Below are 26315 nucleotides of genomic sequence, written 5' to 3'. Positions count from 1 at the left end.
CCAAGTGCATCAGCCCTCCTCCTGCTCCCCCAACACCGTGCACACTGCTCCGGGGCAGCCCCGCCCTCTGCATTGTAATCTCTGGTCCCCCCCGGAGTCTGACACAGCCCAGGGCCGGGCACACAGAAGGCGCGCTGTATATGTCAGAGGAGTGACAGGTGGGTATTGCGACAGCGCTGGGCTGGAGCCTGCAGCCTGCCGTGCCCGCTGTCCAGCCTCTCCAGGACCCCGCTTCCCCGGATCTCCGCAGACCCTGCTTCCTCACCGTGGTGTCTGGGTCAGGCTGAGGGAAGCCTCGTGTCCTAGCCACTTCCCTCTCCCGATGCAGACTGCCTGGGAAGGTGGGCAGTTCCACACCTGGGGCCTCCTCTCTCCTAGACAGCCAGCTCCCAGCAACGTCCAGCTCTGCTCCTTCGACCCCTATTGTGGAAGGAGGCGTGCGGAGGCCTTTGACTTTGTGGCCGCATCTGCACTGGCATTCCTTTGACCGGGACAGGGCTTTGGCCACCAGCAGAGCCAAGGCAGCTGGCCGGGGGTCAGGCTAGCTCACTGAGGGCCAAAAGGCCACTTGGTCTTGAAAGAAAGTGGGACCCTGCTGAGAAGGTGGGGGGACTTACAAACCACATTGCTCTCAGCCAGGCTTCTCCTCTGAACCCGCGACGAGCAAACCGTGGTGGCTACCTTTCCCCACCCTCTCCCCGCCCTCTCCCCACCCTCTCCCCACTAGCCACCAGGTCAGCACAGGCTTCTCCATGCTAACCTCTTGGCATCTGTGTGAAGGGGAAAGGTCAGCTTCAGTGCCAGGCACTGCTGTGTTGTACTGATGCTCGTGAAGGCCCAGAGTTTCGGGAAAATTCTTTGGACGATGAGTCCGCAAACACCTACAACGTTTAGCCAGTTAGATTCTCTGTAGGTGAAAAGGACTTGTGGACCTAAATTCTGGGACAGAGGTTGCTGCCGACCATCTTCCCCTCGAATACCCCGAGAAGCACATGCAGAGAAAGAGAAGACCAGGGGAGGCCGTGATGGGAGGGGCCCGAGGCCCACCTGGCCGGTGCAGGTGTCAGCGCAGGAGCTGAGAGCACGGGGTTCTCAGCTGATGATGGAAAGTCACCTGCTTCTCCTTGAACTGCCCAGAGTCGGGGGAAGCTGGGGGCTTCCCATCAGTACCAGCCCACCCTTCTGGAGACCTATTTTGTGCTGCCCCTCGAATTTCTCTACATGCTGCCCGAGGACCTACAGATTTTGCCCGATCTGTAAAAAGGAGAGAGTAATAGTACCGACATCATAGGATTATTATGAGGATTCGTGGAAACGCTACCCCCAGACTCTCAGCGTGGCGTCTGGTGTCTAGCCTTCACTCAGGACACACCGGCTCTTAGGTTGTCATTATTACGAGCTGCTCGTGGGGGACCCAGCAGGGTCAGCCATGCTGGATGAAGCGGGGAACCAACAAAGGACCCACACCCAAGGGTGGTCATCCAGTACTGTCTCTCTCTGGCCCTGCCTCGGCTGGCTCGGCCCCCTGGGTCTGAAGCTGGTCGGAAAGGGGCAGGGGTGAGGGCTCTGGTTAGTAGCGAAAGGGCTAGAAGCCATCGACTCCCCCAGCCAGGCTGCTCGGACAGAGTCTGTGTCGGGACCCAAGCAAGCATCCCTCCGGGGCCCTCTGAGCGCCAGGCTCCCTTTTCTCTAACACAGTGTCGAGCCAGTGAGTGCTGCCACCCTGCCAACACCCAACACATCTCGTGCCTACCAGCCGGGAGCCCCGCGGAGAGGAAGGAGGCTGTTTTGCAAAGCCCTTCAGAGGTAGGCTGGGCAGCTTCTCCTGTTCCACCAGAGTCTCGTGAAAACAGGTTTTAAAAATTTCATGGCGTGATCAATTTTGTCCCTCTGAGAACAAAATGACTCAGCCCTTGAGTAAGCTGGAGATTGAACTATTTGGCATGTTAGGGAACCACAGAAGACAATTGAAACCTAGATATGTAGAAAGACCCAGTTTTCCATAGAGTTTATCCAGGTGTCTGAGATCATTTTTCCTCAGGGAGGACTTTGAAGTCCACCTGCAACAGTCACCTGGGCCCTGATGTCTGAAAATGCAGAACCCTAGGCCTTGCCAGACCTCCTTAAACGGATCTCCAGGGAAGGGGCTCAGGAATCTGAATTTTAAACAACGTCTCTTGGTGATTCTTGTGGATAGTAAAGTTCAGGGGCCAATGGCTTCATTGCAGATGCTGTTGACCTTCCAGAAAGGCAGTGGGAGCCTCAGATATATCCAGGACCTCTCTCTCCCCTGTGGTGCAAGTGCTCCAAAGGATATGAGCAGATGTGAGGAATTTCTGGCACCTGATAAAATATCCTCATTGAAATCATAGGCAAATTGGTTGATGCTGAATTTGGGTAAATTCTAAAAATGCACAGCCTGCGGTCCCCCCGAGGGTCACACTGCAGCCCTGCAACGGCATCATCTACCTGCACCAAAGTATGTAAAAGGACAGCAGCCAGGACCTGGACTTGGCCTGTTCTTTCCATCTTCTCTCAGAAAGAAGGGCATCATGAAAAAGACAACTAGCTTCACAAACATGAGGAGAGAGGTTTATTGCTCATGGTGGCAGAAGTCTGAGCTGAGTCCTAGAAGGAATGTACAGTTGGTGTGAGATGAGTCAAGGCAACTTCCCCTCCCCCACCAACTGACTGTGGTAGAAAATAGGCAGGCTCTTAGGGAAGCATCTTTGGGAGGTCAGCGGACCATGAGACACACAAACCCCAAATGCCACGACACTTCTCCCTCAGTGGCTCCCAGGGCCCTGAAATCCCCTCTAAGAAGCAGCGTAAAGAAAAGCTAGAGTTGCAGAGTGACTGAAAAAGCCATCACAGATGGGGTTTAAACCTACAAGTTCAGATCAGGTAGGGCTAGAAACTGAGCCCCGGATGTGGGTTTAGGAATTTGAGAGCCTCTCCACTGAGGCTTTATTCTCCATCTTCTTAAATTGCTCTCACACTGAGCCCAACTGTCTACCCAAGTTCGGGCCTTCAATATCAAGCCTTATTCTAGTCTGACGTCAAGGAAGTTATCCCAGGCCCTTGACATAGATGCTGATCTGGACATTTCTAAGTGTTCTACCTGAGAAATCCACATTACCATGTTACGTTTGATAAATTACCAAATGAGGTAGATAATTCTCTTGGGAATAAAGAAGCTGGGGAGAATTTTATGGACTGTATATAAACATTTAGCTAAAGGTAATTCTAGCAGAGTTGGTTGACGCTGATCGCCAACGCAGCGATTTTCTTCTCACTTCTCCTAGGGTTTTGATGCCTGTGTTCAAATAATAATGAAAATACCCAGCTGACTGGCATATCTGGGGGGTTGTCACCATGATGCCAATACAACTGGTTTTTATTGGTTTTTTGGCAGTCCTAAGGTTCAGTGTAATTTATGAAATGCATCTTTTCAAGACATGTGGCATTGTAGGTGACAGATCTTATTTTTTCACTAAAGAAGAGGTGAAAGGGATAGAGTTGCTTCCGGGAGTATAACTTGTTTCCTCCACAGAACAAGCAGGAAGAGGAGATGACAGTTATTCCTCCAACCTGACATTGATGAAAACGTATTTGTTTGCTTGAACTTGACTGTCTATTGACCTCATCCACTGGACCACTACGCCTCTGCTGCCCAAGGAGTATTTGTGTGAAGGGGAGATGGTCAGGCTCAATTCTACATATTTTCCTGGCTCTGTGCTTGTCCTCGACCTCATTGGTTCTTTTGATGTTGTGACAATGAAGGGTGAGCAGCTGCCTGACGCTAGGAAAGAGCCACAAAAAAGAATGTCTGTTGTGATTCAAACTTGAGTGGCCAAATGCGCTCTGAATCAGAGCAGTTTTGTTTCAGTAACACACAAAGCTCTGTCTGGGCAGCGATGTGCTGGTAGATGTTTAGCAATGAGCTCTCAGTGGAGAAAAAGGCCCGATTTGTAGCCTTTACTGACTTTCTTGGTATAAATATGCCCATCACAGCTGATTTCAAGCTACCGAGCTTATGTCCCAGAACACAAAATTGGGAAGGGGTGTGTGCCATTGGCTCCTCCAAGCAGGTGTGAGCACACCTCCAGCTGCAGCGGGAAGGTGGCAAGGCTTCAAAGGCTGTGTCTGTCTCCATGGAAACTTAGAAACTAGACAAGAGTAGGCCAGGCTCAGTGATTTGTTTTCTAAATGAGGAGCTAAGGTTAATAGAACGCCATCTTTTCAAACAAGCACACACTTCTCCGTTTTTCAATACTGGGGCCACTGGCAGTGAAAAGCTTCAGGCTCCTCCTGGTTGGTCCCTATTGAAATGGGCCCTCCCTTCTATGTTTCCAAAGTTAGGCTTTGCAGAGCAGGAAGGAGACAATGACCCCTCTAAGTCTTGTGCACCCATCCTTTCCACCCTGGAGGAATCACATAGAGTGGAGGATGGAGAAATAACTGCTCTCAGCATCCACACAATATTTGACATGGTAAAAGAAAAAAAAAAAATGGATGGGCAGAAAGCATTTAATTTAATTCAAGGTTCACTCACCTTGGTTTTTATTCAATCAAGATGGGGGCTGCTAGTGAATTGGCATATGTTTTAGAGTTACGGTTTTCAATAAGAATTTCCCTCTCCCATCATGGGCACAGGACACTTTCTGGATCACCTTGGGAAGCCTCTACTGTCTGTTGATGACTTCCAGAAACTAGGATATTGAACCCTTAGGATAATGGAACCCAGTGCCTTAAAATCAAGGCTAAAACCCTGTTCAGGTCAGTTCTTGTTCAATCACCTAAGAGAACACGCTGGACAAGATGTGTGAGACAAGGTGAAACGATTCCTGCAAATTCAGGTCACAGACCGGCGTGGGGGACGCCAGCCACTGTCCTCCTGCCTCTCCTTTGCTCCAACAGTTATGACATGTGAATCAGAAGAAGGCGACTTCGGGTCAGACTTCAAAGAACATTATTACATGTAGTAATAACTGCTTATTTAAACCAGCTTCATGCTAAGATTGTCTACACACACAAATGCTAGCTGTGGAGCGGAGGGGGAGGGAAGAGAGGGATACAAGTTGAATCCAGTATAGCCATTTCTAAGACAACTGGTCAGCAACGGTTGGGCAACGCTAGTCGGCAGACGTTTTCCCCTTGGACGTGGGGGCCCCAGGGTCCCAGCTGAGCGCCATTCACTTAGTTCCAGCTGAATAATATTTGGGCTAAAGCAGCCACCACTACATGTGGAGAAGGGTGGCCACGCCAGATGTGGGGCTAAATGGCCACTGCCAGCCCCACTCTCAGCACGACTGATGCCCCATGGAGGTCACCACTTTTCTTCAGCATGGAGCCCAGCGTCCAGGGGTTAGTGAGCAGTGGACGCCATGCTTCCCCACCTGCCACCCGCACTGTGTGTCCTTGACCATGACCGGATGGGGTGTGACTCCCGGGGAGTCTCTGGTGAGTCTAGGAGCTCAAAGGAGCTTCTCAAAAAGAAAAGCCAGAGCACAGCACGTCCCTCGGTCATCCTTTGGTGATAAACAGGGACAGTTCAACATCTGCCCTCGAGGAACCAGGAAGCAGGCTTCAGAGCCCCCCCCTCCAACCCGCCGCGAAGCCAAGGAACCGGAATCCCTGGGCTTGGCAGATAGTGGCGGCTGGTGGAGTCCGCCCAGGCGCCCCAAGCCCTCCCGCCCCTTCTTCTCACCAGCCGTCTCATTCCAAGCTCTCCAGCAGGAGCAGCGTCCTTCACTCAGAGACCGGCAGAATGTTCTGGCTGTGGGAATCGCCGGTGAGGCTGGAGGAGCGGAGGGGACGCCTGTGAAAGACCCTGCTCAGAATGTCCTTGCAGCTCTCGCGGTACTGGTGTCGCAGCAAGGAGTACACGAACGGGTCAGATGCGGCCTTGCTGTAGGCCAAGCACTTGGACAGCACCCCCCAGTGGGAGCTGATGGGCACCGCGGAGGACAGCTCCAGCAGCCTGCGGACAGAGACAGGAGGGCGTTCGTTAGGAGAGCGCAGCTGGGCGCATCCCAGGCTCCAGCCTGAGCCCCTGACCCCAGCTTCCTGGCCACGCTTCAGTTTCTCTGAGGCTTCCTCCTCCTGTGAAAATGACAACGGTAATTTACAACCGTAACTATGGTGGCCGTTCTCCAGGCACTTCTTTTGGTCCACGTACTCGGCTAAGGACGCACTTTACACGTGATTTCGTGGAACCCTGGGAGATGAGACATCTCCATTTTACATGTGAGGAAACAGACGTCCAAGGAGGTTAAGTACTGATAGTTTGCCAGTCACCTGTAAAGGCAGGGATTTGAACCCAGGCACCCAAGCTGATCTAAGAATTGCACTAATAGCTAATTGCACCCTGGCCATTTGCTCCGGCTGTGCTGCTGACCTGCTGTGTGACCCTGGGCACGCTGTTTCCCTTCTCGGGGCCTGGGAGTCTTCTATGAAAAAGGGGGAGTTGAATAAGATCATCTCTATGATCACTGCAACTAGGACAGACTGATTCTTGGCTTCAGATCCTAGCTCTGCCTTCCAAGGGAGCTTCCCTGGGAGGAAGGGCTGAGATTAATTTTGCAAATATTCAGCAAAGCTCAAAGTATGGCTTGCATCAGGAAAGAATCTGCTGGTGGGAAAAGCTTCTTCCCAGGGTTGGGGTTCTGGTGGCCCCTGGCTATAGCAGCAGTCAGCGTACCCTAAAGTGACCCTCATTCTTTGGGAGAAGGTCAAAGGGCACAGTTCTGAAAGTCCTCCGGGTATCCATCAAACAGCCCCATTCAATGGTGCTAAGGCCAGGCTGTGAGGCAGTAAAAGCCCTCCTCTGTGTAAACAGAATTCTCCCAAATCAAGCCATTTATTCTTTTCTCCCACGTGTGTCCAGCACCCCCGGCCATATTTGGACATTATCCAGCATTAATATAAGGTAGAAAAGACCACAGAGCTGAGACAGAACTTAGAGATTATAAATTACCCTCTCCCCACCCACTGTCAAATGAGGAAATTGAGGCCCAGACAGGGGAGGGGGTTGCCCAACGTCACACAGCAAGTCAGTGGTAGAGGAAAATCCAGCATCTGTGCTCAGACTGGGATCTGGCACCTGTATTCTACCTGGTGGGGGGAGGGCATGGAGGTCGGCAAGATGGAAGGCAGCAGTGGCTCTCAGCTTGGAGGGCTGCCCAGGTGAGAACCCAGGTACAGAGAGGACTGAGCTTGGGCTGTGACTCTGGGCTGCCAACTTCAGTGATTTTCCTGAAGGCTTCTTTGGGCTGAGGTTGTGAGGACGAGCCCAGGAAAGGAAGGAGGAGGAAGCTGGTGGGGTGAGATCCCCCACTGTGATGACCCCCTTTCGAATAGATCCTTAATGAATCCATTCCGAGGCCCTTCTATTAGGCGTCCCATTTCCAGCACCACTATCCACCCTTGCCCTCCGACTCCGAGGGGGTATGCCGCCATGGTTTTGCTCCTCTCCTTGGGAGCCCGAATGGGGAAATGGAGCTGTTGGCATTTGAGAAATCTGTACTTTTAAGAAATCCATTTTGGAAAGTGATGAATTTAAGGGAAAAAAAAACCCTGAGTTTAGAATTCACACCTAATAATAACAATGAAACAGCTGAATACCAACACATTGTTGCTATGGGATGCCAAATTACTTTTCCAGAATGTCTAGTCTTCTATACATTGCTAAATTCAGTCTGAGCATTTTGGCTCTCCCAGGAGGATTTATTAAGAGTCAAATATCATCAAACCATCCAGCAAGATCAAAATGATTATTTGCAGGTTCTGTAGATTTCACAGAGTAAAACTATTTGGGACAATTTAAAATTTCACCATTTAGATAATTAAGAGGTAAAATCTGTTGCATTTGCTTCTCAGAGATTTTATGTAAAATCTGAACTTGCCTGGCTCAGTAATAATAATTCCCAGTTAAGTATCTCCTTTGGGCCAAATACGTGATGTGCACAATCTCTAACCTTACAATTATTCTCTGCAGAATGGGCATCGTTAGTCCCATTTTACAGACGAAGAAATCAAGGCTCAGAGAGATTGAGCAGCAAGCCGGCATCTCCTCCACGGGGAAACCCAGTTCCATCTAACTGCAGCCCATGTCTTGTCTAGGTGCCATGATGGGATTCAAATCTCCACATTGCAGATGGGACGGGATGCGTTCTGGGGTCCCTTCCAGCTCCGAGAATTCCCTTTCCATGAAGTGGTTATGGGCTACCCAGCACTTCTGTCACTTGCCCCGTCCACAGTGTACACGACTTCTGCTTTGAAAAGCCCGCATCTGGCCTCCATCAAGGCCTCCAGGCAAAGAGATGCTTTGGATCAGTCTGGGCCTGGGCACTGCTCCTGAGTGGCCCCCGGGCCAGGCTGAAGCTAGCATGCTCTCTTCCGTGACCGGATGGGGCTGGCTGACCCGCCTTTTTATTTTCCTGGGCACGTGGACCCCTCTGCCATGTGCCTGCTGTGGCCGGCTTTGTTCTGTTCCAGCTCTGACAGTTCCAAGTCCCCACTTGTTGAAGGGGACTGGGCAGGGGCAGGGACTTCCGTATTGCTACAACTGCTTCTTTCTAATGCTAGATCTGGGCAGGGGATGATCACATGGTCCCCTCCAGATGACCTTTTAGAAAGGGAACACTCCAGCCCATCTTCTCATGCCAGGTCCAGCTCTGCTCACCTCCTCCAAACACCCTCCCCTCCAAGAAAGGGCCATTATTTTCCTGATCAGTCACAGTTTCCACGGGAGCAGGGTCACTGCGTGCTACTAGGTGCCTGCCACGCCCTGCCTCTTCTCTCTCTGCTACGAATCATGGTGGATTATTGAACTCCCCTCTCCTGCCCCCGCCCCCAGCTCTGCCCCAAGAGCCCTGCGTTTAGGGGTTATTGGGCTCAGGTGTTAATTAAGTGGGACTTTGTTTCCTTTCGCTATAGCTCCCTGTTGTAGGTTGAACTATGTCTCCCCAATTTCATGTGTTGAGGTCCTAACCCCCAGCACCTCAGAATGTGATCTTATTTGGAAATAGGGTAGTTACAGATGTAATTAGTTAGGGTGAGGTCCTAATGGAGAAGGGTGGGCCCCTAATCCAATGTGACCGTGCCCTTATAAAAGGGGGGAGTTTGGACACAGATGCACGCAAAGAGAATGCCACAAAAGGATGAAGGCAGAGATGGGGTGATGCTTCTAGAAGCCAAGGAACACTAAAGATTGCAAGTTCACCATCAGAAACTCAGGGGGAGGCCTGGAACAGACTCTCCCTCACAGCCTCGGAAGGAACCACCCTGCCAACACCTTGATCTTGGACTTCCAGCCTCCAGAACTGAGGCCATACATTTCTATTGTTTAAGCCACTTAGTGGAAGCTAGTTACGGCGGCAGTGCTGGGAAACAGATCCACATCCGCTAAGGAACCCCGTGGGGATGCAGGGGGGTGTTAGGCAGGATTTGGTTGTTTGTGGGTCCCTGGTCATAACACCAACATGGCACCAAGCCCCACGGAGTTCCTGGAGCCCGTGAGCACTATGGGTCGACCCTGGGGTCTGCAGAGGTAGCAGCCCCCGGAGCAGGGCACTGCCCCCTCCCCGCCCTCCGGGAAGCAGAGTTTTTCCCACAACCAGCGCTCCCTGCCCCCTGCCCTCACCTTCCATTAAGCACCAAGGTGACTTTCCATGCACCGCCTGAGGTGTGTGCCGGATAAACCTCGGCCATCAGGCTCCGTTCAGGGGGAAACATTTATGCTTCCGAGCTCACAATGCACACATGCCTGCCCCAGACAGCCTGACACGGCTCCCCCGAGGGTCCCCTGGGCTGAGAGGTCAGGCGGAGGGTTGATGGGGGGCAGGACAAGGGGAGGGGAAGCCAGGGCAGGAGTCCGCTTTCTCAGGCATCTCAGGTGACTCTGAGGCAGGTGGTTCAGAGACGCGCTGTGAGCACCTGGGGACGTCTGGTCAGAGCCTGGCTGGGGTGGGAGGTGTGAAATGCTGCCGGCTGTGGCCTGGGACCATATCGGAAGCCGAGCACAGAGATGGGTATTTTCCTGACTCGGGGTGACACAGAACAGATACCCACCCTCTCCCCCCACCCCAAGTCCTATGTGTCTGGCCCACCTCTGCACCCCGTAGCTCTGTATTTGTTCGGGGGGGGCTCCTCCAAAGAGCCACGTCCTTTCTCTCAGCACAGGGTCACGGGAAGTCTCTGCTGGCTGTCACAGCAGAGGGCTGACAGGCCAGGAAGCCGGCCCCCCGGCCCCTCACCCACAGAGACCTCTCACCCGCCCCTGCCAGCCTGGCCCTCCTGGTCCCGGGAGGAGGATGGGGCACACTTGCCAGAACTCTCGGGCATTCTCTGAACCCCCAGAGAAACCAATGTCTCAATTCTGCTCGACAGTGGACTCTCCAAAGAAACTAAATTCTGGGGATGAGAACAAGACCCGTAATACCAGTAGCCCCAGACCCAGCTCCTCCTCTGTGTCCCCAGAGGCTCAGTGCTTTGGCAGCCGCTTGACAAACATTGTCTCAAGCACCTCCCACCCGCCCCCTTCGACAGTGTTGCTTGCTCTTCACACTACAGAGGAGGAACCCAGGCAAAGTGACGGGCCAAGGCCGCATGGCCTGGATGTGGAAGAGCCAGGATTTGAACCCTGGACTGTGGGCACCAGAGACCACAGGCCTTCCTGGTGCCAGGCTGACCCCCCAGCTCCTTGACTCGGTGCCAGGGGGCAGTCAAGGCCTTTACTGTCAACCCTTGAATCTAAAGTGGTAAATCCACAGCCCCTCTTTACACCCCCTGTGCGTCTGTCATCTCTCCCCGCTGCCACACACACACACACACACACACACACACATGCTGTGCACCAAATGCAACGTGGGCCACAGAATATCTTTTGGGAAGCAATCCCAATGTCTTCCCAAGAAGACTTCTGGAAAATCCGGTCTGCATATGTGAAGACATGTAAGTAATAAGCTGGAGCTTTAAATGTTCATGAGACATTAGCAGGGAAAAGGCATTTTATTAATAGAATATTAACACCGGACAGCCACCTGCATATTAAACCCCTCTGACATAATTCCGTGACTCTGAAAAGCCACAATAATGGTGCTGTCTGATCCACAAATGCCTCAAAGCCCCACTCCGATGATCTGGGACAACCATAATTATTTATAAGCCTGTACTGCTGCAGAGATAATAGCCTCACACATGCTTCTAGACGTGTACGTTTTAATTCAGAAAAATGTAATTAGAGCTTTTGGATGCGAATCTCTTGCAAATCCTCAGACCATACTCAAACACTCTGGAAAGATCCAGATGTGACCCACTAGGGCTTTGAGGACCTGGGAACCGGTGTGAGTGTGTGAATAGAAGGTAGTGACTCCTATTAAGAGTGAAGGTGGAGGTTTCCAAAGTGTCCCTCTGTCATCTGACAGGCCACAAAGTGCAGGTGCAAGGGGCTCTTTGGCTGGTTGGTGCAGTTGGGGGAACTGTCTTTCTGAGAGCTGCTGGCTTCATGGTCAGCGCTAGGCCACCGAGTCTGACGATGGCTCCAGCTGCCAGCATTGATGGCCTCTGAGCCCCGCTCCAGGTCCACACAAGTTGCTGTCAGCCAGGTGGGAGGTCAGAGGTGACTCCATGCGAACCCACCGCTGCTTCTGGTGAAAGAACTCACTCACCTACCTGCCTTTACCCACAGGAGTCTGGATACTATGTCTGGGTTCATGCCAAGGTGCCTGGGCATAGGAAGTTGGATCAAAAGCCTGCGGATAAGCATTTCTACATTTTCAGTGCCCGGTCCCCAGGCTTTGGAGATGTAACATGCCCACAGGGCTAAATTATTGCCAATAGGCCTGGCACTGACCTTTAACCCTTGGTTCTGCCAGTCACTACTCCTATGGCCTTGGGCCACTCATCTCACCTCGCTGACCCTCAGTAAGATGAGGGCTCTAGCACTCACCTTGCAGGACAGCTGTACTAGGTGCAATCAGGTATGCACTGGTACCTCCTGGGTGCATTACAAGGGTGGAATAAGTGATAGGTATGGTTATAAAGACTCCACGTTCTCCAGTAAGGGAAGCCTGAGAATCTACTGGAAGACTTGAATGGTTCTTGACCCAAGAATGATGCTTCCCAGTCTGCAAAGGTTATCAGGCAGATGTGAATAGACTGGGAATAAAGAGAAGGGGCCTCCTCCCTGCCAGCCGGACCTTCCCGATCAACTTAGAGGGAGGGCGGGTGTCACAGCACAAGTCCCTTCTCTCGCTCGACGCTCTGATTCTGCCAGCTCCCAGCATTCCCCACGGTTGGCCTGACGTGAACCCACATGCTTGTGCACGTCTCCACCTACAAGGCTCCAATGGTGGGAGTAGCAAGGCGGGCTGCTTGGATAGAGGTTGTCACTGTGGAGTCTCAGGAAATAGCGGTTTCTGCACTGACAGCTCAGTGAGGGGTTTAAGTGACACTTGAACACCTTGATCTTATCATCTCAGAAGCTGCAGCTTCCTGGTTCTGAGGGGGTCATGGCACGAAGTGCCCTCCTATATCCTCTGGGAGGGAACCCCCATGCCCTCAGATAAGCAGAACAGTGCAGGGCAAGGGGCCCCATGCGTGGGCTTTGGCTCCAGGCAGACCCGGGCTGGAACCCTGGCTGAGTCACTCACTGGATTGGCTTCAGAATCCCTATCAACACTGCGCTGGCTTGCCCCATGCAGCGGATCCCATGTGGCCTGCAATCAGTTCGCCCTCCCTGGATGAGACACTGCTAAGGAAACTTCCACTTCCATAACCCACAGCTCTAGGTTCTCCATAAAGAATCAATTCCTGCAAGAAGTTAAATTCTCAACTACATTTCCAGAGCAGAGTCTGACTTCAGCTTCTTCTGAGACTGGGGTGGTTGTGTCTACACTCGGAAACCAGCTTGAGAAGAACAGCAGGAGAATCAATTGCCGCCCAAAGCGTGCATGGTCCCGATTCCAGTGCCGGTGATAGTAGGATATACCAGGGTGAATGCCCTGCACGGGTTATTTTATGGGTTCCTTGCTAGATGCTGATTTCTCCCCACAATCAATGTGTGGTTCTCAGCCCGGACTCAGCGTAAGATGCGAGAGTTTGGGTCAGGCTCCTTGGAGGTGGGTGTCAGAGCAAATCCTGCCTCACCCCCACCCCAGCCCACCCTGTTTGGCAGTGTCGCTGCCCTGGTGGTGGAAGTGCAGCTCTGGTGTGATCCTGGCCGTGCCCAGCACACACCCGGAGCCCAGAGGGCTCCCCTGCACGCGAAGAGCAAGTTCACAGGTGTCCATCTCCCCGGGGTGTGCCTGGGGGCCCAGCTACCACGGAGACGAGGCATCTCATCAGAATCTCCTCTCCCCCCGGTCACGGAAGGGGGGGTGTGGGGGTGTGGTTCCCAGAGGGGTGTGATTTCAAGAGGATTAACCACAAGGATCTGTCCGCCGCAACACCGCAAAGGTGATGGGACCTGATGTCCCCTCATTCAGACCCTCCGAGGACTCCTGCCTCAAGGCACCTGACCCCGCAGAGGAAGACACTGATTTGGCCACTGCTTATAAGCTCCAGCATCAAGCAGGGCGCTGGACAGGGGAGGAGGGAGGGAGGGACTTCTGAGTACTCTCGCAGCGCGGCCAGAAGGGCGATCCTGGGAACCAATGGGTTCCTGGTCAGAAAAGGATGATACGGGCAGCTAGAGGTCAAGGGAAAAAAGGAGCTGGGAGCAAGGGCATCGGCACACCTAGACCCCAGATTCCCTGACTACAGGCCAGCCCTGTCCAACGGAAAGAGAAGGTGAGCCACAGGTGGGAATGGAAACCGGTGAAATTAATTTTAATTACAAATCTTATTTAACCCAATATATCCAAGATTTCACCATTTCACTATGGAATCAATATAAGTTTTAATTATATATATATATACACACAGTCATGCTAAGCCTGGGAAACCCAGTGTGCATGTTACACCTAGAGCACATGTCAGTTTGGACAAGCCATGTTCAAGTGCTTCAGAGGGACCTGTGGCTGGTGGCTCCCGCGCAGGGCTCTAGACCTGGCTCATGCTGTCCCTTCTGCTGGGATTGTCCCCCTGCAGAGCCAAGCCCACTTCGCTCGCTCCTGCCTCAGAAGCCTGGGACGCTTCCCTATCAGATGCTATGACATGGTATTCGGCGTCCTGGCTGGACGTGGTGGGCCTAGACCAGGGGCTCTCACCCAGGGGTGATTCTGGTCCCTGGTTGCCTAGATTTTCTAGTTGTCAAAACTGGGGAGCAGGAGGGAAGAGGTGCTGCTGGCGGGTAGTGGGTAGACGACAGAGATGCTGCCAACGTCCTACAACGCACAGGACGGTCTCCCGCAGAGAATGTCGGGAGCGCTGAGGTTTAGCGGGCAGTTCTAGAAGGAAGAATTGATGGCTCTCCTCTGCCTGGGGCAGACCCATGAAGAGACCTGCAGACAGTCCTACGTCCTATGTTTAAAGTGGAATGCAGGCCCCCTGGCTTTCCCCCGGAGGGAGTGGCGTGCACAGAAAAGACAGTGACAGACACTCCGGGGTTGTGGTGTCTGGAGAATGGGGGCTGCTCTGGGGAACCCCAGCTCACTGTCTGCAAATTGGCAGGGCCTCTGTTAGTAGAGGACAGACATTCTCCTGGGCTGCAGAAAGCAGGATGTGGGGCATAGGTGGAGCTCTGGGGGGCCAGGCTTCAGCTCAGTATGAGTAGGGCCAGGGAAAGACGGGGGGACCTGGGCACATTGAGCTCCTCCTCTCCGGAGCGCGACTCTGGGGGACGTTGAGGCAGGGCGTCCCTTCCATGTCCCTGCCAACTGAGGATGCTGGGGGATGCAGGGGGATGGGCTGTGCGCTCTTTCACACAGAGGCGCGCGCATGCACACAAAACCCTGCACAGACCCTACTTCCCAGGTTCCGCATCCACCTCCTAATAGAACATCAAAGTCCTTTTTATTATCACCTTCCCAAACAGCTAAGCCATTTTGGATACAAATTTGTGTGGGTATTTTCCCCTCCAGTGAGCAAAACTGAGTGGGTGATACTTTTTTTTTTTTTTTTTTTTGCTGGCTTCAACGTGTGAGGAAAATTCAGTAGCTGGAGCAGGTTGGCTTCTGGAACGTACAGCCCTGAGGCCAGCACACTGCAACCTTGGCTGGCATGGGGGGTTGGGATTGGGAGAGAACGTGACAAGCTCACAACGCCTGGACTAACCGTGGCAGATCCCTGGAGCCGTGGGACAGGTGGGCCCCCCTGGCCGGGCATGAAGCACGCTCCCTGGTCCCTGTGCAGGTGGCACGTGGCACTGGCTCTGCAGGGTGTCCGGGCTGAGGATACCGAGCTGGGCTTCCCTGCACTCAGTGGGCAGTAAGAACCCAATCCCTGCAGGGTGCTATCCCCTGTCTTTTCTCTCCTGTCCTCTCCTTTCGGGTCTCCTGGGGTTGGGGGCTGAGGGTTAGAGTGATGTGATTTGGAGATCAAGTGGGAGAGAGTCTCACTGCCTTTCGGTCCGGAGTCTAATCCAAAAGAATTTGAGGCTGAAGAGAAAAAGTGTGTGCCCTTCTCACTAAACCTGTCAAGTTCACTCTCATGCCCTGATCCAGCCTCTGGAAGACATGTGGCCAAGCAAGGCTGGCCACGGCTAAAGGCCACGCAGGCCCTGCTTCGCTCTCCAGAGCCCCGTGCCCGCCCCACTTGCCCCAAGCCCGTGTCCCACTCGCCAGGCTCACCTGGTGATCACGTAGGGTGCGAAGCACACGAGGAAGGTGCCTATGAAGGTGCTGATCTTCCTGGTGGCGCGTTGCCTCCGCCTCTTCTGCTCCTCTAGACAGCGTTCCCGCACACTGCACGTGAGAGAGGGAGAAGTGGAGTCGTGGCCAGGTGAGTCATGGGGGGGCCTGCCAGGTCACAGCGAGTTACTATTTGTACACGCAGGCAGTGGCCGCCAGTGTAGGAACTTGGCCATGCAGCCAGAAAGACCTGAGCTCAAGTCTGAGCTGTAGGCACGTGACCTTGGGCACCTTGCGTGACATCACTAAGCCTCAGGGTCGTCATCTGTAAAACGTGGATAGTAATATAATAAGATGCCGCAAAGGGCTGCTTTGAGAATTAAATGCATGAAGCACGTGAAGCAATTAGCACAGTACCCAAAGCAAGTGCAAATATAAACTCATTATTAGTACTCATATCCTTCACTGATCACGTGCTATGGGCCAGCCCGAGTCCACACTCTGTAAGTAATATCTCTAATTCTTATCTTCACCACAATTGAACCTGCCAGGTGGATTTTACCTGCCCTGTTTTACAATGAAGACCATGAGTGCGGTGAGGCCCAATGATTTGCTCAGCTAGTAAGTGGAGGCGGGATTTGAACCCGTGTCCATGTGACTGAAAGCTGGTCCTCTCCAGCTGGGGTGGCCTGGGCTCTGTGTGCAGTGTGGCCCAGGGCTTCCTTTCCTCCACACCTTCAGCCCTGTTTCTTCCATCCCAAAGCCTCAGCCCTGCCCGGAGCTACAGGTAGCGCATTATGAGGGGACTGAAGAAGTCACTTGATTTGTTCAGAGACGAAGCTCGGTGAAGCTACGGGACCGCCAGGTCCCTGGAGAATCGGGGCCACGGCTCCACGGATGGTCACCTACGCCTCTAACCACACCCTGCTCCTGACTCCGCTCTGCTCCCGGCCTTTCGAGAACTGACACCTCACACCACCTGGGAGCAGTGGTTCTTGCAGCCCTTTTCCTGCAGCCACGGGGAAATGCACAAGCAACCGCCAGTCTGTCCATTTCCACAGCCAAGGCGCATGCACGTAAAGGCGAGCCCAGCCGTAAGGATTCACGTGCTCCAGACCATGGGGCCCAACGTGGGCATGTGTTTCTACTGTTTACTTTTAAAATAAATCATATGATTCCAAAACTGGACGGGGAGGAAGACTGTGGACAGAGTTGCCCAGGAGTGAAGATAGCTTGGCAGAGATAGGCTTGGGCTGCAGTGACCTGGCGCCGCAGTGAGGTCAGTCTGTTCAGCAGAAGCGAGGAGTGGAGAGAATATTCCTGAGCCAGGTTCGCGAGCAGCATGAACGCCAGGGCAGCCTCCCCTTCCTTCCACAAGAACTGTCATTTTAATACTTCATCGAGACTCTTCTTTATCCGATTTCTGATCACAGAGGGACAATGCTATGTTAGTTTGGAATGAAGGCCCCTGAAATTCTTGCAGGATGTTTTTTTCCCCTGACTCGTGTCTTTCCAGGAATTTAGAGAGTTGGGAACTGGAGTCTGGCCCAGTAAAGACAGATTTCATACTGGCTGAAATTGTCTTACTCATGACTAACATTATGAATTAATTTCTAATAGCTAATATTAATAACTCACATTTCTTGAGTCTTTAATATGTGCCATCTTAGTTACTGTGATGGAGGTTCATATGCATTTGTTGCTTGATACTCACATCTCTATAAGCAAAGGACTGATACAATTGTAATCTTCATGTTTTCAGATAAGGAGGGAGATTGAGGCACAGAGGAGTTAAGTAACTGGCTCAAGATCACACAGCAATCTGGTGAGGGGTGGCAGTAGGGTGACCAACTTGTCCCGGATAACCAGCACTGTCCCAGTTTTAGCACTAAAAGTCCTGCAGCCTGGATGGTTTACACAGGACCGTCCCGGCTTTAAAAACAGAAGGTCCTGCGTCTGAGGATCCCCCCTCCATCTCGGGCAACCCAGGATGGCTGGTCTCCCTAAGTGATGGCAGTAGCTGAACCCAGGCCATCTGACTCTGGAGCCTTGACTGTCATCTGTCAATCACTGGGGTCATTACACATCCCTGGGGAGGCACTGGGGCCTCACCTCATTCAGAAAATCTGAAAAATACAAGCCAAAGGGGTGGGGACAGGGGGCGACTTTGCCTAAAGCCACACAGCAAGAATCAGTCTTAAGTCTCCTCCCTTTCCATTTACATTGGGTGTCTGCAGTGTCCTCTCCCAAAGTCCTGTGGCTCTTGTGACATATGCAGAATACAGGTGGCATGGAGAGAAGGCATAGGTCCCCACCCTGGAGGTCTGGGTTCAGTGAGGTGACCAACTCATCTCGGTTTGCCTGAGACTGTTTTGGTTTTCAAACTCAAAGTCCCACATCCTGGGAGCCCTTGCAGTCCCAGGCAAATCAGGACAATGGTCAACCTAGCAGCGTGTTTGGCACATTCTCCATGACACAGGACTGCTTGTCTAATATTAAAATACTTCCCCCCAAACTCTCAGTGCAATCGATGTAGGAATTGCTGGAGATTTGGGGCATGGGCTGGGTGTCCTGAGCCATCACAGTACACTCACCCCACGAGAGGAGTACAGCATTCTGGGCATCTCCTCGAAAATGAGCACCAAAGTAATCGTAAATGAATCAAAGGGACACGAGAGAAACTGGTGGTGGCACTGGGGCCGGGCCCTCCTCCAGTTTGTGACCCCGACCATGTTATCCATTTCTCAAACATTTAGAATAACCCTGAGGAGTGAACAAGTGCTGACTATGTGTCCTAGTCCCAGCTGTGCCCTCATAGCTGTGTGGCCTCAAGAAAGTCACTCAACCTCTCTGAATTTGGTTCCTCACTTATCTGCGGAAGATTTCATAGTTATGGCTATAACCAGAGCTACCATTTATCAGGGACTGAAGTGACTCACCAGCTGCCAATCTCTTAAGGAGTGAGGAGCTTCCTCTGCCCTCCCCGGCCCCTGCCCTCGAGGAGGGACTTGGGTTCCTGCTGAGGGTCTGAGGACTCAGCTGTTTCCCCAGGAGAAGCAGCCCCCCACCCTGCCACACCAGACAATCCTGCCCCAAAGCCCTGAGGAATATTTAAAGACAGATGTTGGTTAAAGCTTTGAAGGTCTTCAGAAGGATAAACAGAAACATTTCAGTGACTCTACAGGAATAAAACGGACACTTTAGAGGCTAGAATAATCAATGTCACTCTTCTACACTGTAAAATCCTATAGGGAATTAATTTTATTTGTTCCTGCAAAGCTTTGTACAGGAGAGAAGGATTCAATAGCAAGCATTCTGTACACACATTCCTCCTTTGGGTTCCCACAGTACAAAGCTCAACATCTTACACCCAGAAAACACCTAATGAGTGTACGTCTTTGAATTAATGAACAACCCTTAAAAACATCTTAGGAAAATTAAGACTCAATCATTTTTAAGTGACCTTCTCAAAAGAGATGATAGTAGAAATCTGCCCTAGAATAGATTTCTTAAAGTGAGACTTAAAAATCTTGAGCTTTTCAGGCAAAGCAAGACTCGTCAGTGGATGTCAGGCCATGCGCACTTCCACGGCCTGGAGTCCTGTCTGGTTGATAGTGAAGTGGTAAGCAGGCGAGCAGTGCCAGAGCCAGACCTCTGGGTTCAAACCCAGGCTTCCCCACTTACTTGTTGTGTGGCCTTAGGCAAGTTACCCAGCCTCTCTGTGCCTCAGCTTCCTCATCTCTAAAATGAGGATAATACGAGTGCCTATCTGGTAGGGTTCTGTTGAGATTAACTGAGTTAACACCCAGAAAGTACCTAGGAGAGTGCCTGACTCAGAGTAAGCACTTAAGTGCGGATCCTAATTATTATTCATTCGGCATGTATTTATAAAACAACGACTATGTTCCAGCACTACCTTGAACCCCCAAACCACTGGGATCCCTCCCACGGCAAAAATTCTCTTGCTGCATTTACAAGGGGAGCTGGGAGAAAGAAAGAGAGAGAAAGAGAGAGAGAGAGAGGGAGAGAGGGAGAGAGAGAGAGAGAGGGAGGGAGAGAGAGAGAGAGGGAGAGAGAGAGAGAGAGGGAGGGAGAGAGAGAGAGAGGGAGAGAGAGAGAGAGCACTGCGACCAGGGAATGTGCCAGACAAGGTCTGAGCTTGAGTCTGGGCTCTCGTGCTGGTTCTGTGACCCTCTCTGGGTCTCCAGGGCGCGACGGATGCTATTCCCTAACTTCGATGGCGCCTGGCACGCTGTGGGAGCACAGCGGGGGTGTGGGATGGGTGCTGTGCCTGGCTAACATCCACATGGGCCTGGCCATGCGTCTGCTCTGGGGCGGGCTGGCTAGGCTCTACAGTCCTGTGTAGTACGAAAGACGCTCTCACCCACCCAACCCAGCTCACAGATGGGGAAACTGAGGCTCAAAGAAGACAGGGACTTGCCCACCCGGAGAGCGGGCTGCAGGCAGGGCTAGCACCAGTTCCCGACACCCAGTCTGGAACCGTGTGGCTGCATCCCTGAACTCCTGCAGAGGAAGAGAATGGACCCAACTTCTGTGCTCAGTGCCCCCCACCCCCGTTTCCAGGTGAGACCAGGGAGGCGGCAGCAAGAGGACAGCAGGGCAGTCTCCCAGGCTCCGAGGGGAGCAGTGCAGCTCTCTGGCTTATCATTAGTATTGTTTAAGCCCCGTATGGGAGCAACTCACCAGCTCCGAAAACGACAACATAATAAAATCACTTCGCATTTGCTGTCATTTATTTCCCGCTGTAGCTTTGCAAAACTGAGCTCCTTGAACTCTTGCAGCCCTATAAGCAGTCATTGTATGTATTTGCAGAAGAGGACACGGAGGGCCAAAAAGGTTTATGCCATGCCCAGGGTTGCAAAGTAAGTTCAAGACAGACCAGGACTCATTCCAGGTCTCCTGACGCCAGAATCTGGGGTGTCCCCCCATTGGGTCACTGAGCCATGGGCACGCTGTGTCTAGCTACGCTAATGCCCAGATATTCCCGGGCCTGGTGGTGGCAGCTGGAGTCCTTGGACTCCCCAGCAGAATCTGCAGTGCAGAGGGTGAGAGGCCCAAAGCTCTCCTGCCCGGGTTCGTTTGCCCAGAGTGCAAGCACTGTACCAGTGTGGGGCGACCCCAGGGCCGTGACAAGACACGGAGTTTCCTTGAGCCAAAAGGAGATGCGCCCTCCAGCACTGCGACATATAGGGCCAAAGACATGGTCCCCAGGAGGCTTCCGTAATAGAGCAGAGGGATGGGTGATACTGGGAATGTCTGAAAAGTCAGTAAATGAGGCGATTGTGGCTACAAGACGGTGGGTCTGGGTCCTGACTGATCCCCAGAGGATGGTAGCCAGTCCAGAGCCGCGCTCAGAGTACTCACAGAGACATCCAGATCTGCTTTCTGGAGTTTTGGAGAATGAAACAAAAGGCAAAGGAACGAGCTGACCGATTGGTGGCGAAGAGCCTTGAGTTTGGGGTTGGGACTGATGTGAGTAGTCTTGCCCTGAGACCTGGCCAGAGGGGCCCTGTCCTGGGCCCTGGATACTGAGGGACCCGCACCTCCCCACGAAATGAAGACTTCATAGGGCCAAGGGGATGTGCCCACCCAGAACCCACATCCTCCATTCTAGACCAAGCTCTAGGTACATGGGACACGGAATTCTTTGGCCAGATGCCCTGATCCTGCTTCCAGAAAGTGCACAGGTATCTTCCCTGGGGCCCATCCTCCTGAGGATGGGCTGTGCCACCTGTGTGCTTGGCTTGGGACCGGAGGGGAGACATCTGTGAGCAACATGTGGAGGCATAGCCTGCAGTGTCCACTTTGTGTGAGGAGGCCCCTTTCCATGCTGGGGTGTCGGGGCGGGGAGTGAGGTCGGCTGTGGCATGGGGCCAGCTCAGCTCCCCCTGCCATGTACAAGGCTGAACTCCAAGGAGCCCGAGAACTCTAAATTTGAACCCAGCCTTGCCAAGTGTTATAAATGTATATTTCTCAAGGTAGGAGGATAGAACATATTTCATTTAACAGTTTGTAAGCTGAATTTAGAAATCCTAACTATTCATGTGGATGGTTTGTGAAACTCCATTTGCACTATCGCCCCATCCGTAAACCTTAGGAGCAGACCTACATGTGAGTCTTGGGTGAAGCCACAGTCCAGATCTGTTAAATACGGCAAGCGTCCCCCTTCCTTGGGGCTCCCAACTTCCTCACTTGCAAAGTCAAGGGCACAGTGAGAGCCCTTCCATCTACTATGGCACAATTCTGACACCCTCCGGCTCGGCACTCAGCCAGCCCCCTGTAGCCCTTGATCACAAGAATGAGTATGCTTCGCCAACAGTCTAGTCTGAAGTCATTAACCTGTGCTGGCGAGTGGCGCCCTCAGCTGGACTGGGAGAGAAGGGCTGCAGCACCAACGTCCGGGCTCCCCTTCTACGTCTCTGGTGGCACCAGGGAGAGGATCTGGTTATAATTGGTCTGGAGTTGTGGTTTGGGAGAACTGAACCAAGCACACTAGCTGTTGGAGACCAGGTGGGTGATAAATATTAGGAATTCCCAGCTCCTTTATGATTGTAGTAACTCGAGAAACCACCCCAGAAGGCAGGAGTGGGGGACGTCTCTCAGGGTCCCTGATTTAATTTAGAGCAGAGAGTCCCTGACCTTTTGGGGGTGGTAAAGCAGAGGTCCAGCCTGTCACTCACTGCGTTTAATCCTCTGCAGGAGGAGCTGGCATCACTAGGGAGCTTCCTGACAAATGCCACCCTGGGCCTCAGGGAACTCAAAATCAAGTCCCAGGAGGCCATCAGTGTGGTGGCTGTTAAGTGAATCTTCCAGTGAGCAAAGTCACCTCCACCTGCCACCCTGGCTGCCCGGATAAGGAAGCCTGGCTTCTGCTGATCTGGGACTGGACCCCCCCCACCCCAGCTCCCAGCACCAACTGGCCAGGAAATTTCCTGAAGCCTTAGTGCCTAAGGTTCGGGGGACCTAGGGGCAGCACCCCCGAGTTAGCTCTGCAGTTTCTCATTTGTGGGAAGGAAGAGTTTGGAGACGCCAAGAAAGAAGCCTGTGAATCCGCTATCAGGGAGCTGGTGCCCTCCCGTGCGGCCCACCACCCACGCTCTCACTCTGGGAACCGACCCCACAGAGGAAGGCAGCTTGTGGTCACTGACGGGGCAGTGCTGTCCCATTGCCCACTATTCCGCAACCTCAGGCCAGCCCTCAGCCAGCGGGGCCTGTCTGAACTGGCCGAGGGCAATCCTCCCACCGGAAGCCCTTCCTTTCCCCAGCGTAGGCCGGCATTGCTCCTTGGCCCTGCAGGGCCCTGTCCGTGGCTCCGGGAAGAGGGTCTCCTCAGAGCAGCCTGGGCTCAGAAGCAGTCAAATTTCCCCGGAGGGAAGTGGAGGAGAGAAGAGAGGACCGGAGGGCAGCCGAGCAACTGCCTCTTTTCCTGACACCCCTGGGAGCTCTCTCTGTAGTGTCTGGCCTGGAGTCCGTGAGAGACCGGCAAGATTGGAGGCGACCCTACATCCTAAATGGGCTGAAAAGGAGCCACTGCCCTCCTGTTCTGGAAGTTGGAGGGAGAGCGGAGACGGGGTTTATACTGGTCTAGATAAGAACTGATTCCTTTCCCAGCTCATTCCCTCCTCCACTGTTAGACTCATGGCAAGTGGGCTTACTGTAGAAATTGTCCAAGTTCCGAGAGTTAAACAACATTGTCTACAGCTTCTAGAGCAGTCCCCGTGCACGTCCTAGGGACGATGCACCTTCTAAAGTGAGGTCCTCCCGCCCCAAGGTGATAGGAAGGGGAAGAGCTCTGCGATTCTTAAACGACATTGAACCATGCACGGCCACATGCAGTGAGTCAGTGCATGCCTTTGTGTCAGCGTGCAGGAGTGCCCACCTGTGACATGGAGTGATCTGTTACCCATGCAGTTGATATATGAACACATAGGACTGTGTGTGTGAGGCTCACACAATTTCATACATGGTTCGTATGCCCTGGTGTCATTTACATGTACATATTGTACATGATTCTGGGAGGAAGATTCTGTGACTGGAAGCTTTGGTCCAGCATGTAATCTGGAAGGGCCATCCTGAGGGGAACAACGGACACACGCATACATGTCCTGTGTTCAGACGCAGTGAAGTTCAAGGTCTTCTCTTTGTATTGCTCGTGGGCAGAAAAAACCCACAACTGAAGGAGCTCTTGGTCACACTGACCCTCTGGTCTGTCCCCCTCAGCCACAAGCTTCTCCCTGGCCGGGGAGGCATCTGCACGACAGGGGCCGAGCTCCCTCCCTGCCGCTGGCCTCCTCCACACTGGTACCTTCTGCCTGCCTCACGTTTCATGCCATCTTGACACCAAAACCCCCCTTCTAGCGTCTGGGGCACCAGGATATAAAACAGCAGCATCTACTGCAGGGGCACCAGCGGCCATTCCCCTTGTTGCACTCCTCTTCTCTAGGGGAAAGCCAAGGTGAGCTCAGGACACCTCAGCTAAGAGTCTCCCCCTTCTCTCCCCAGAGGCTCCGAAGGATGGCAGGACTTCCCAGGGGCAGGGGCAGGGGCGGGGGGCTACGTGAACCTGACCTGCCCGCCCCGAGCTGTCTTCCTGAGAAACAGAGGCCGGGTGAATATGGAAGGGTGGGCTGGTTTTGTCACCAGAGCCTCAGGATGACACTCTCCCTCTGCAGGGGTTCCCAGGCTTCAAGTCCAGGAGACACGGGACAGGGCTGTCTGGGAAGAGTGGGAAGGGCACCCCCGTCCCCTCAGAGCCATTCAGATGCTCCTTTGAGGACCCACAGAGGCAGGCGCAGCCCGAGGACTCTCACACACACAGGAGCAGGAGACAGCGGCAGTGCCAGACGCCAGAGGAAGGAAAGACCCAGCAGAGCAGCGTGTTCCTGTCTGAAGAGCTCTTCAGGAGCGCCCTAAGCATCCAGGCCACGCTCTCAGCGCCTGACTAGAACCATCCAAAGCAGTGAACAGAGATGACTGCCTTTTCCTATGCTACTTAAAGTGAAAACTACAAACATGAAATAAGCATAAGAAGTCCAGCAAAGTTCGGCTCCTCTGTGGTTTCTACCCTGATGCTTCAAAAATGTATCTATTTGTTTCACCCACGTTTTTCGGTGGTCCTGCTTTGCTGATGCGCTAAGCACCTGTCTTGAGACAGGCAACGGTGGCCCTTCCCCCCGACCTCAGTTTTCCAAAAAGGACATGGAGGCTCGGTGTTAAAGGGACTTGCCCAAAGCCACACAGCAGAGCCTGGGGGAGACAAGGAGCCCCTTCCTCCCACAAAGACACCCCTCCCCCACCGAGTCCCCGCAGCCCTTCCCAGAGCCCTCACCTGGGGCTGCCCTCACCTGGGGTGGATGTCCACGAGGAGCACGAGCGTCTGCATGGTGATCACGTCGATGCGTTTGCAGTGGAAGCGGGCCACCTTGAGCACCTTGAAGTATGTGCAGCAGAGCACGACGAAGGAGAGCAGGAAGCTGAGCGCGTGGAAGGCACCCGTGAAGACGGCGAAGCGCAGCCGCTCGTCCGGCCTCCGGCTGCACAGCGTGCAGGACGCGTACAGCTGGTGGAAGCCGAGCCAGGACAGGACGACCGCGGCGGCGGGGAAGGCGAGCGCGTGCAGCCACGTGTAGGCCACCATGAGCGCGGCGTCGCGGAGGCGCATCTTGGCGCGGTAGCTCAGCGGGAAGACCACGGCCACCCAGCGGTCGATGCTGAGCGCGGCCATGCTGAGCATGGAGTTGGCAGCCAGGAAGGTGTCGAGGAAGGCGGCCAGGCGGCACAGGCGGTCACCGGCTGGCTGCCGCTGCGCCACGACGCCGGCCAGCGTGAGCGGCATGTTGACCACGGTGCACAGCAGGTTGCCGCACGTGAGGTTCAGGGTGAAGAGCGCCGGCGCCTGGCGGCGGATGTCGGCGCTGTGCAGGAGGCAGAGCAGCACCAGCGCGTTGGACAGCAGCGAGACGCCCATCGTGCCCGCCAGCAGGCCCGCCAGGCCCGCGTCCCACGAGTGCATGGTGCGCGCCCGCCGCCGGCCCTCAGGGCCCGCAACCCGGCGCCGCCATGGCGCACCCGCCGCCCGCTCAGCCCCTCGGCGGCGCCGCCGCCCCGCGCCCCCCGGTCCCCGCCGCCATGGCTCTCCGGAGGGCGCGCGGCCACCCCGGAGCCCCGCGCCGCCACCCGGAGCCCCGCGCCGCCTCCCGGAGCCCCGCGCCGCCACCCGGAGCCCCGCGCCGCCTCCCGGAGCCCCGCGCCGCCACCCGGAGCCCCGCGCCACCTCCCGGAGCCCCGCGCCACCTCCCGGGCCGGCACCTGCGCGCGCGGCTCAGCCCTGGAGCCCGCGCCACCTCCCGGGCCAGCGCCGGTGCGTCGCCGAACCGAGAGCTTAGAGCGCCCTCGGATCCCGAATTGCGGGCGGGCGCCTGCTGCCCGGCTCTGCCTCGCTCCGCCTGCCCTCACCCCTTCCCTCCGCGCTCCGGCTCCGCTCGGCGCGCTCTCCTACAGCCTTGCTTTCTCTTCCTCCCCTCTCTCTGCTCGCTCCCCCTTTCTGCTCTCCCCTACACT

At 54.0% G+C, this 26315-nt stretch overlaps 1 protein-coding gene across 1 annotated transcript; it reads right to left on the bottom strand.

Moving 5' to 3' along the window:
• Window positions 1-2570: 2570 nt before the first annotated feature.
• Window positions 2571-25838, bottom strand: GPR26 (G protein-coupled receptor 26). Its single transcript, XM_082407985.1, has 3 exons — window positions 25100-25838; window positions 15735-15848; window positions 2571-5983 (listed from the first exon to the last, which is right to left on the bottom strand). The coding sequence occupies exons 1-3, from the start codon at window positions 25765-25767 to the stop codon at window positions 5752-5754; spliced, it is 1014 nt and encodes a 337-aa protein (XP_082264111.1). The 5' UTR covers window positions 25768-25838; the 3' UTR covers window positions 2571-5751.
• Window positions 25839-26315: the final 477 nt, after the last annotated feature.

Source organism: Balaenoptera borealis (assembly GCF_965194805.1).
Source record: "Balaenoptera borealis genome assembly, chromosome: 10".
NCBI lineage: Eukaryota > Metazoa > Chordata > Mammalia > Artiodactyla > Balaenopteridae > Balaenoptera > Balaenoptera borealis.
The sequence above is the reverse complement of the archived record's forward strand: the minus strand, read 5'-3'. Positions and strand labels throughout refer to the sequence as shown.

Coding starts and splice junctions, on each gene's coding strand:
- GPR26 (XM_082407985.1), bottom strand. CDS start 25,767: ATGCACTCGTGGGACGCGGGCCTGGCGGGCCTGCTGGCGGGCACGATG. Junction 15,849..25,099: donor CTCGTGGACATCCACCCCAG/GTGAGGGCAGCC, acceptor TCTCACGTGCAG/TGTGCGGGAACGCTGTCTAG. Junction 5,984..15,734: donor GCACCCTACGTGATCACCAG/GTGAGCCTGGCG, acceptor CTCTGTCCGCAG/GCTGCTGGAGCTGTCCTCCG.